At 54.3% G+C, this 11,775-nt stretch overlaps 1 protein-coding gene across 3 annotated transcripts in view; it reads right to left on the bottom strand.

The window, feature by feature from the left end:
• Positions 1-930: 930 nt before the first annotated feature.
• DRAXIN (dorsal inhibitory axon guidance protein) overlaps positions 931-11,775 on the bottom strand; it is a 36,876-nt gene continuing 26,031 nt past the window's right edge. For 2 of the 3 annotated variants that reach the window (XM_014545495.1, XM_005873439.2), the window contains exons 6-7: positions 11,274-11,363; positions 5,638-6,873 (exon numbers count right to left, since the gene is read on the bottom strand). In XM_014545495.1, coding sequence (XP_014400981.1) covers positions 6,761-6,873; positions 11,274-11,363 — 203 coding nt within the window. In that variant the 3' untranslated portion in view covers positions 5,638-6,760. Of the gene's footprint in view, positions 1,903-5,637; positions 6,874-11,273; positions 11,364-11,775 lie in introns of those variants that run through there. The other variant, XR_001363521.1, reaches the window with a different exon arrangement.

The following is an 11,775-nucleotide window of genomic DNA, read 5'->3' as shown; positions in this document are numbered from 1 at the left end:
TGCTCCTGTGTCCCACTTCTGTCCGAGTTCAGGCCGCCTCCTCCTTCCCCCTGTCCAGCCTCGTCTCTCCATGTGGACGGAATAGAATCCCAAGGGAGGCAACGAGGGCTCTGGCTGTGCCTTAGAGGTTGCTCAGACACGCAAGTAAGGCCAGTTATGGCCACCGAGCCCTGCGGCTGCCCAAGATGCCTCTCTGCCTGGGGCTTTTCCTGGTGTTTGCTTTCACCCTGTTGCTGGGCTGGCTCACTGCAGAGCATTCCTGTCTGGCCCCCTGGCTCCCTGAGGGGCAGTAAGAGAGCCTGTGCTCAGGTGGGGGAGATAAGAGAAGAATGAGGAAGAGGAAACCCCAGGGGCCTTCCTGGAGGCAGCGTGAAGGTGAGTGCACAGTCTTTGGTCTGGCAGCCCAGGACTGGGGCCTGCCCGAGGAGCTCCTGTCCCCTGGGGGTGGGGGTAGGGGAAGGGGTGGGTCTGAGGATAGGTGACTGACCAAACGTGAGGCATTGGAGAGGCAACATGGGGTCGGTGAACATAATCAGGTTTTGGATTCGGAGAGACTTGGGTGTTGCCCTTGGCTCTTCACTACTGTCACTAAGGCCTTTATTTCTCAATGCCTTAGTTTTTCTCCTCTGCAAAATGGGGTGCAACAGTTTTTAGCTACACAGAGGACGGGGGCCTCATGCAGTGGACACACAGCTCAATAAACAGAGGCCAGGGTTGCATTTGGATGGATGCATTGCCATTTCCTCTCCAAACAGGCACAGTCCCCCCTTATCCATCCCTCCTTCTCAGCCTTAGACATTTCAAGACACCCCCCACCCCCGTGGATGCCTGAAACTGTGGATAGTACCAAACCCTCTATATATCGAGCACTGTGTATACTATGTTTTTTTTCCTACACAAACATGCATACCTATGATAAAGCTCAATTTGTCAATTAGGCACAGTAAGAGATTAATGACAATAACTAATAAAAATGGAACAAATACAACAACATCCTGCCATAGAAGTTATAGGAACGTGTTCTCTCTCTCAGAATATCTCGTACTGGACTCACCCTTCTTGTGATGATGTGAGATGACATGAGGCCTGTGTGACGAGACGAAGTGAGGGGAGTGAGTCACTATTAAGGAAAATAAGGGTGACAAACACAAGCCTGGCCACAGTTGATCTGACAACCGGGACAGCTAACGGGGAGTTTAGTGAACAGCGTGGATACACTGGACAAAGGATGGTTTATGTCCGGGGCGGACAGAGCGGGATGGCGTGAGTTCACCCTGCGACTCAAAATGTCACCGATTTCAAATGTATGAGTTACTTCTGCAATTTTCTGTTTAATAATTTCAGACCGAGGTCGATCTCGGGTAACGGAAACCACGGAAAGCGAAAGCATAGATAAGGGTCACAGAGGGCGTGGAGCTGAGCAGGGCTGGCTGCCGCTGCCACGGAGACAAGAGACACCCTTCCCGGTGCAAAGCCAGGCCACCCCCTCGCCAGTGCATGCTTTCCCAAGATGCATCGGGGCGTGCCCGGCCCAGCTTCGATGGTGTTACTGAGTTCCTCCCCGTCCTGCCAGAGTTGGCATCAGTATTTCTCGGCACTCGGCCACCCAGGCCTGGAATGAGGTTGCCAGAGGCTGGCCTGCGGTGACCAGCCCCGTCATCTGTGTGGGACCTTGGCTGCCCCAACCCTAAGATGGGGAAGGAGATGAAGGTGTGAAACTCCCACCCACGAGGTCTGGTCGAAGGACCACAGCGAGGCCCAGGTGAGGGCAGAGGCCCCGTCTGCCTGGTTTAGTGCTTAGCTCCGAGCAAACGCTCAGTAAAAGGTGAGGGTGAGAAAATGCAAGAGACGTGGCAGGTGGAGTCCTGACCGTGTTCACTGCCGGCACAGACAGCCCGCCTCCTGGAGGGGCAGAGAGAGACAGCAAGGCGGCGTATTAACCATCATCTCTTTATTTACAGCGCAAGAGACCACATGCAACACAGGACTATGAGGGCGTAGCACCCGCCTCCCACTCTAAAGAGGGACCGCAGACCCCCCGGGAAGGTCCTAAGAGTCAGAACACCCAACAGAGGGCCCACGGCCCAGGCGCCCCACTTGACTTTCTCTAAAAATAAAGAGCAGTTCCGGCCCCGAAGCAGGGCCTCCCAGTTCGTCATGGCCAGTTAATTGGGCCAACTGGACTGACAACTCCCCCCTGACTGTGAATGTCCCTGAATCATCCCCATGTCCCTGGCCCAACAGTTCCCTACCCAGACCTGTCTCTCAGGTACAGCGCGTGGGAATGGCCCGGAGAAATCATCCAAACTCCCCCGAGATTCTGATTCAGCAGGTGGGCCCCGGGGCCTGCATCTCCCCGCGGCTCCAGGCCATGCTACGCGGCTGGTCCTGAGCACGGGGAATAAGGAGGGACTAGGAAGCCTCCCAGAGAGGCCCCGGATCCTAAACCAGCAGCCATCCTGACAGAATGCAGAAAACACACAATGGAAGCACCGGTTCTGCAAACCGCTAGTTCCCGCCGCTCCCTCCGCAGCACACACACACCCAGACACCCTCCTCGCCATCTCCCACGAGAGTGAGGGTCACCACAGGGGTGACGTGCCCGTCCAGCCTGTGAAATGCTTTGCTCTTTGGCCTCTCACCACCTCTCCCAGCACTATCTTCCCTCGCTGTTCTGTGAATCAACACGTTCCTTGCAGGGCACGTGGATCTCCGCCCTCCCTCCAGCTGCACAGGGAACCCCATTCCGGGGGCTGTGCGCCCACCACGCAGCATCAATGCATTGGGGGTGTTGGACCTGCTGGGAGGGAGAGCCACCCGAGGTGGAGGGGGTCGTGGCTTTGCGATCGACTTGTGTCTCAGTTACACCCCAAAGCGAAGCGGCCACTTTCCCAGGAGGCTTGGCCCTCGTGGTCTCTGACCTCAGGCCATTCCCAGCAGCCTGGGGAGCCACCAGACAAATCCTGGAAAGGCAGCCCCGTGGGAACGGCGACTATCTCTGGGGAACGGCGGTACGATGCCACGGGAGGAATGCAGGAGGGCCCGGTGACTGTCCCCGCGGCTACTGGTTTCCACTTGGCCCGCTGCTCAGCTCTCCGCCCCCCGCTGGGGGGGGTTGGTGGTGGTGGTGCATTTTTAAAAACTCATGAACCTGTTATCTCAAGCCACGCACACCTCCAGCTCCGCCCGGAGTCTGTGCATGCAGTTCTCCAAACCTCGGACCCAGAAGCCGCGTCCTCTTTCTGACGGAGCATCTCATGGCCGCAGTGGTCCAGGGGACACGCTTCGGGGAAGGAGCCTAAGTGGTGACTTAGAAATGATCTTTGACGATGCGATGGATCGTTAGCAAAGAATGAAACACCTCCTAACATTATCCTGGAAAATAAATCAACTAACACTGGGGGCTCATTATGTGCCCAGCACTGTTAGAAGCACATTATAAGGATTTGCAATTACTTCGCACAATACCCCTTGTCCCCATTATATGGATGAAGAAATCAAGGCACAGAGACCTTAGGGAACTTCCCTAAGGTCAGGAAGGTGGTGAGAGGTGGAGCAGCTCTCGGGCCCGGCTCCACGCTAGTCACCTGCAGAGCCTTGAAAACACAGGGAACCCAGACACAACCCTGACCAATGACAGCGGACTCTCTGCAGGTGGCCCCTGGACACCGGTGCCTTTGAAGGCTGCCCAGATCATTCTAACGTCCTGCGTGGGCTGAGACGAGTGGATTAGAGCAGGATCTGCAAACCGTGGCCCGTGGGCCACATTCAACCCACTGCTAATTTTTGTGTTGCTCACAAGCGAGGTTTTTACCTTTTTAAATGTGCTTTAGAAAATCAACGGAAGAATAGCAGTTTGTGACCTATGAAAATTATATGAAATTCACATCTTAGTGTCCATAGATAGTTTTATGGGAACATTCTGGCCTTTTCTGGTAAAGTTTGCTGACCCCCTGGATCAGAGAAAACTGGCTTCTGTACCAGCAGAAGAAAGTTAAGATAGACCTAAGAAAGACCTCCCTTCTCTCCCCCCACAGAAAACAAGAAAGAACTTCCTGGCTGTCCGGCCAGGGTGGCTCAGTGGTTGAGTGTTGACCTATGAACCAAGAGGTCACCGGTTTGATTCCTGATCAAGGTACATGGCCAGGTTTCAGGCTTGATCCCTGGTTGGGGGCGTGCAGGAGGCAGCCAATCAATGTTTCTCTCTCATCGATGTTTCTATCTCTCTCTCCCTCTCCCTTCCTTTCTGTAACATCAATAAAAACATTTATAAAAAGAAAAAGAACTTTTTAAAAATATATATTTTATTGATTTTTTACAGAGAGGAAGGGAGAGAGATAGATAGCTAGAAACATCGATGAGAGAGAAACATCAATCAGCTGTCTCCTGCACACTTCCTACTGGGGATGTGCCCGCAACCAAGGTTCCTTGACTGGAATCGAACCCGGGGCCTTTCAGTCTGCGGGCCGATGCTCTATCCACTGAGCCAAACCGGTCAGGGCGAAAAAGAACTTCTTGTCAGAGAAGTTTGTTAAACACTGAGGGGGCTTTGGGACCCCCCTGGAGATAAAAGGATTCCACCCCCGCCCCTACCCCACTTTGCAAATGCCAAATGCAGACAGCCAGGTCAAATAGATACTGAGGCCCCACTTCTTAGCCATGGAACTCCCCTGAGGGCAGTGATAGTTCCGTGCGGCCTCTCAGCTTTGTCCTGACCTTCTGCTTCCCACTGCCGATGTCCAGGGCCACCTGACAGCTGCCCCCAGACTTCACGCTGCATGGCCTGCCTGCAGCCACACCCTTAGGGCTCGATCACAGTCTCCAACCAGCCACCCATGCGAGGCACACACAGCAGAGGCGTTGTCTGCTCCCTAACAGACAATCTGCTGGCGGACTCAGGGTTCCATTTCCAAAGAGCCGGCTTTGATCTCTTTCAGTTCCACCGCCTCACCCGCAAGAGGCCCATGCCCATCGAACTGGAATAGGAGAAAAGAGCAAGCCTATTTGGTTTCTGCTAGATGAGTCTGTGCTCCTTGTGCCAGACCCCTGACCCCAACTGATTTTCCCAGGGGAGTAAACAGCCCTGGCATCCTGTGGGCGTGCCCCCCCAGCAGGTGCAAGGGATCCAGATGGGCAGGGCTTTTGTCAGTTGTGACCTGGTTTGCCCTGGACCAGAGAGTTGGCCAGGAATGAGATGCCAGGTGGGGGGATTCAGGCGGTCCCTAGAGCCAGCTCTGCGTGGAGAGACGTTCTGGGTGGGCATCCTGGGTCTGGCCTGTGGGGGGCAGGTATCCTCAAGCACCTCAACCTCAGAGAGGCCCCAACTCCTCAGTGGGCTTTGTGGCCGAAGTGTGGGGTGGGGGTCCTGGCATGGTCTCTGGGAGGCCTGGGAGCCACTAAGGTGTAGGCTGCCTATGGGCGATGTGTGTGTGCTTTGGGTCCCTGCTTGCATTACGTTCTCCAAGGGCATGAACTACAAAAGCTAAAGTGGTTGAGTGTCAGCCTAGGAACCAGGAGGTCACGGTTTGATTCCTGGTTGGGCACATACCCAGCTTGTGGGCTCATCCCCAATGGGGGGTGAACAGGAGGCAGCCAATCCATGAATCTCTCTCATCACTGATGTTTCTATCTCTCTCTCCCTCTCCCTTTCCCCTCTGGAATCAGTAAAAATATATATTTTTTAAAAAGCTAAAGAACCCTGGGGGTGGACGGTGCTGGGGCAACTCTGAGGCACATGTCCCAGGACAGGGTGAGCAGGGCCGGAGGAATCCGAGGAACCCGTCCCAGCTCAGCTTGCCAGCTCCCGGGGGGCAGGGGCCCATCTGCCCAGACCACGCCGTACAGACAAGCAGGTGTTTAGTGCAGATCTGGTTCTGTTTGAAAGATGATGCCTACTTGTCCAGGGAAGGAGGAGAGCGGTCAGTCATTGCAGCTTCACCCAGAGAAAGGACTAGCAGGGAACACGCCTCTCTCGCTGAAAGCCCTGGAGAGCCTGCAGTAAGTCCTTAGTTGTGAAGGAGCAAGAACACGGGCTGTGGAGACCGACAACGTTGGGCCAGGTTCCGATCACAACTCCACATCTGCTCCCCAAGACACGGTGGGAGCTCTCGGTGGGGCCGGGGACCAGCGGCGTGGGCAGGCCCTCGGCTTGTAGGAAAGGCAGAATCGGCTGAGTAGGAATCTGAATTTGCACCCGACCCCAGAGGGCTGGTACACAGGTTAAGGTCTGAGGAGCACTGAGCTGGGACCTCGGGCAGGTCTGATGACTCAACGGTGGCTGTTGCCTCACCTGTAAGATGGCGAAATGGTCGCGGGATAACGTACGTCACGCAGGTAGCGCAGTGCCTGGCACAAAAGAGGTGTTTCGTGCTCATCTCCCACCCAAGTTCCCATTTCTTTTCTGTTCAAAAACCTCTTCACTTTTAAAACTCGAAGCTGTTGCAGTGCTGCGGTCGGACAGTAGAGGGCACTATTGACATTGCCATCGCGGAGAACAGGGCACCAGTTGCTCAGGCCCTGTGGGTCCCTCAGGGGTGTGGGTGCAGACGAGCTGCTAGCTCGGCTCCTGGGCAGAGGCAGTTCCCCAGCGCTCCCTTCCCGGGGCTGCGGGTCCTGGATCGGGTCCTGGGTTGGAGCCTGCAGCCTCAGACATCTGGTCCCCCATTTGCTCTCCCACCGCTAGTTATAAACAAACTGTCGCTTCTCCAAACCTCCAGCGCTCAGTCCCCAGGCCTGCGGGGAGGCGCCTCAGTCTGGGCCACTAGACGTTGATGAAGGATCCCTGGTCGCCGTTGGCCGTCTCGGGCTCCACGCAGCGCCCCTTCCTCCGCGTGACCCTGCGGTTCCGGTGGAACTTGGCATAGCAGCGCAGCCCTGAGCAGAGAGAGGCAAGGGGGTCAGGGGTGCAGTGGGCCAGTCCCCTCCCCATCCTCTCCCCTACACACCCTCTGGGACCCCTGCCCCCTCTCACCACCACCCCCTTCTTTATTCTGCCCTACAACCAACCCACCCCCCTCACAGCAGCCTGAGTGCGGAGGAAGGAGGGGTGAATAGATGGAGCACAGGGGACATTTAGGTCCATGAAACTCATCTGTGTGACACTGCAATGGTGGCTGCATGTCACTGTGCATTTGTCAAAAACCACAGGATGTACCACACGAAGAGCAAGCCCTAACGTTCGCTATGGACTTTGGTTAACAACAACAATGCATCACCCTGACTGGTAGCTCAGCTGGTTAGAGCATCGTCCGGATGCACCAAGGTTCTGGTTTCAATCCTTGGTCAGGGCACACGCAAGAAGCAACCAATGAATGCACACATAATGAAAACAAATCATTGTCTCTCCCTTTTTAGGAGCAACAAATGTAAAATAAACTGCTCTTCTTGAAAATAATAATAACAACGTATCAGGATCGACTCATCACTTGTAGAAAGTGTGCCACACGAATGGGAGATAATAACAGGGGGAACCGTAGGAGGAGAACTCTGTGTTTTCTGCACACTTTTCCTGTAAACCTAAAAATGCTCCAAAAAAAGGTCTATTAAGCCCTGGCCGGGTGGCTCAGTTAGTTAGAGCATCGTCCTGTACACCAAAAGGTTTCAGGTTTGATTCCTGCTCAGGGCACATTTCTAGGTTGCGGGTTTGATCCCCGGTTGGGGCGCATACGGGAGGCAACCAATTCAAATTTCTCTCTCACATTCTCTCTCCCTCTCCCCCCCCCTCAAATTAATAAATATATCATCGGGTGAGGACTTTTTAAAAAGTCTATTAAAAACTTTTTAAAGGAATGAAGATTCTGCCCTCCCCTATACAACCAGGAGGTTCTCTATTGTGCTCGAAAGGAAACCTGACCTCAGTCTTCTTGCTTTTCCTCATATATCCAGCCATTTCCTAATACTTTAAGCAATAAAAAAATAATAATAAAAAAAAATATTAAATAGAACAAAAAACAAAACAAAAACTTTTTAAAGGAACGAAGATTGTGCCCTCCCCTATACAACCGGGAGGTTCTCTATTGTGCTCGAAAGGAAGCCTGACTTCAGTCTTCTTGCTTTTCCTCATATATCCAGCCATTACCGGCCTCAGGACCTTTGCACTTGCTGTCTCTCAGCCAGAAATGCCTTCCCCAAGCCCTTTGCATAGCTGGCTCCTTCATGGCCTTCAGGTCTCAAAGGGAACCTCCCTGCCCACCTAATTAAAGTAGGTGTGGCCTCTCCACATCGTCCCAGGCACCCCCTGATATACAGGGGTAGACATACTGTTCATTTAAGTCCACGTGCTCTTGATGGTGGCTGAAAGACGTCAGCGAGCAAATCCCTACATTTCAGGTTAGGAGTGACCACAGAGAGAGGACCTAGTGCTACTTTAAGATCCACTATGTCACCATCAAGAGAATAAAGGGGCTGCTATGAAGTGTGTGCTGAGTGGCCTAGAACTGACACCTGGGTCAACTGGGCTTTTAGAACTGGGACCACACAAGTGACACTTGGGAGTGGACAGGGGATTCACGAGCAGGAGTGGTTGGTAGTCACAGAAGCCCTTCTGGAACCCTCCGGAACGCAGGCTGGCCCCGACTGCCGGGCTTCAGCTCCGAGCCCTGTGTCCAGCGTTTTGGGATATGGTCCCCACGAGGGTTCCTGGCACCCCTAGATCCCTCCGGTGTGGCATCTTGGTGACAACCTCTTCCTGGACCATCTTTAGTTCCTGGCACCCCTAGATCCCTCCGGTGTGGCATCTCAGTGACAACCTCTTCCTGGACCATCTTTAATGAGCTGACTGAACTGTCGCTTCCACTCTTCATTTTTTTGAGCCCGAGTCTCCAGGGAGGAAGCAAGAGTTTTGATGGAGCCGACCAGTGCGAGGGCCAGCGGAAATGAGCAGATGGGGCTTTGTTTGTAGACAGAGCCTTTGGACCCCTGGAAAGCCGTCCCCTCCCACCTGAGGCCCAGGGAGGGAGAGAGAGAGGAAGGGGGAAAATAAGGAAGGAGGGAAGGAAGGAGGGAAAGAAGGAAGAAAGAGAGGAAGGGAGGGAGGGAGGGGGAATGGATTGATTCCTGGGCAGAGGGGCCACCATTGAGCATCCAGCCAGGCACCACTGGGCATGTGCAGCTCAGTGGGGCCAAGTCCCCCTACTTAGGTGGGCTGGACCTGGAGGCCAAGGACTGAGGTTCTGCCCCAACGCTGTTCTGCGCTCCCTCCTGCCCACTCGGCACCTCAGTCTCCTCCTCTGTGAAATGGGGCCTCGACCCTGCATCCAAGTACCAGAAGGCAGCTTCCCAGCATCCCCCCATCTTCCACGCCTGCTGCCTCCATCCCCTCTCCCCTCCCAGCTGGTCCTTCCTGTCTCCATTCCTGCCCCCCACAGCCCTGCAGCCATAGTGAACTGTTAACCCCAAAGCCAGACCATGTCACGCCCCCGGTTACAACCTGCCTGCAACTTCCAATTAGAAATCAAACAAGGCCAACAAGGTTCTGCATGATCCCCCCAACAAGCTTCCCCCACCTCCCCGTGTGCCACCTTCCCCGTGGCCACCGTGTGCCCAGCCCACACACCAGCCTTGCTCCTGCCCGAGGTCCTTGCCTTTCCCCTGCCTCTCGCCTGGGACGGTCTCCCTGACAGCCACCATCTTCAGGTGGCTGGTTCCACTGTCCACTCCCGCCCCTCCTTTCTGTAACAACCCAGACTTTTCAGCAGACCTCCGGGCTATTTTCCTCGCAGCCTTATTGCTTCTAAAGGCATCTCATCTCACTGGGCAGGGAGATAAGATCTCGTCTCACTGAAATGGACTCTGGGTGCAGAACTTGCTCCTTTTTAAAAAAAATATATATTTTATTGATTTTTTTACAGAGAGGAAGGGAGAGGGATAGAGAGTCAAAAAAATCGATGGGAGAAACATCAATCAGCTGCCTCCTGCACGCCCCCTACTGGGGATGTGCCTGAAACCAAGGTACATGCCCTTGACCGGAATTGAACCTGGGACCCTTCAGTCTGCAGGCCAATGCTCTATCCACTGAGCCAAACCAGTCAGGGCAGAACTTGCTTCTTCTTTTAGCTGCTGAATCCCAGAACAGTACCAGACACATAGTAGGTGCTCAGTAAGTATTTCCTGAATGAATGGATGCATGAATAATGGGACGTACACAGTGTTACTGCTTTCACAGCAGATAATTGTTAGCCTGTTGTGAGCCAAAATAGGGCATGTATCTGAGGATGGTTAATAGAGGCACCGAGACCAAATCCTCCCACTCAGGAGATACGAACACTAATTGGATACTGGATGATACTGAGTAATTGTTCATTTTTGGTATTTTGTTTTTAAAAGAGTACTTTTCTTTCAGAGATATACACTGAAATATTCACAGATAAAATCTCTCAAAACTCCCAGGAGTTGCATCAAAGTTATATTGGAATGGGGGACTGGGCAGGGGAGAGACGACAGATTGGCAGTGAGTTGGCAATTATTGGAGCTGGGTGGTGGGAAACAGGGGTTCATTATTATAGTGACTACTATTCTGACTACTTCATATATGCTTGAAAAATTTCAGAATACAAAATTAAAAATGTTCTCCTCCTTTTCCAGCTGTGTGAGTTTGGGCAAGTCACTTAACCTCTCTGTGCCTGTTTGCTGATGTGTAAAATGGAGATCATAATCGCTCCCTCCCTGGATGGCTGTGAGGATTAAGAAGGCGTGAGGATTAAGGATTAAGGAGGGGGAGGAGGATAATGAGAGTCAAGTGCTCAGCACAGAGCCCGGCACTCCTGGGCAGGAGGGCACCTACTGTTCCGGGTGGGAGCTCAGAGGTTAAAGCAGCAGCCGGCCAGCCAAGTGCATCCTTCGCTGAGACGTGCTGGGAAACCCACCCCCCAGCCTGATATCACACTTGGAATGCCTCCCGGGGGTAGAATTCTGGCCTGAAAGCACCAGCCTTCTCGGGTTTGATCTTATTTAAAGAGATAGTCTCCTCTCTCCTCCCTTCTCCCGCCTCCCGATCATGGGAGATCAAGCCAGCTTGTATTTTGAGAGGTGAGAAAAGCAAACCTGAGAAACGATACCAGGACTGGAGACTAAATGAGTTCACAGATTGGGAAGGCACCGAGCAAAGCTTTCCTTGCTCACGGCGTCGGCTCCCGAGGGATTCTCCCACCCCTCCTTTGCCGCAGGCCCCTCGGGCCACCTCCGCCACGAAATAGCATCCGGGCTCCGTGCAGAACCGGCTTCAGAGCATGAGGGATGCCCCCCCCCCGCCCCCGCCCGGGGGAGTCCAGGCTCACCTTCCGCACACATGCAGTCGTCGAAGCATTTGTTGTTGAGGCCCCGGTTGTGGGGCATGCAGATGTGCCCCCTCAGGTCACAGCAGGTCCCTGCCAACACAGCAAGCACACGTGGTCAGCCAAGCTGAGGGGACCCTCCCCACGCCCGGCACACGTCCCACCGGACAGGAGATCCATCATCGCTGCGGCAGGGCCGTGCCCTGGCGGGGTGGGGCCATCTGGTGTGCAAGGCTCCCGGCCGGAACCACTGACGGATGTCACGGCCCAGGGCCTTGCGGGCGGGTGGCAGAGACCCAGCTGCCCTAGATGGACAATTGATTGATCATGGGAGGAGCGGAGCACTGTGGGATCACCTCCCGGGGACAGCGGGCGGAACAGCTGGGGGCTGCCAGGTGTGGAGTCAGCGTGGAGCTGGGGCGCCTCAAGGATCGTTGACACCAACGTCCTCTTCTGACAGATGGAGAAACTGAAGGCCCCCCCCTCCCCCCGGGAAGCACTGAGA

The sequence above is a fragment of the Myotis brandtii genome, unplaced genomic scaffold, assembly GCF_000412655.1.
Source record: "Myotis brandtii unplaced genomic scaffold, ASM41265v1 scaffold410, whole genome shotgun sequence".
Classification (NCBI taxonomy): Eukaryota; Metazoa; Chordata; class Mammalia; order Chiroptera; family Vespertilionidae; genus Myotis; species Myotis brandtii.
The sequence above is the reverse complement of the archived record's forward strand: the minus strand, read 5'-3'. Positions and strand labels throughout refer to the sequence as shown.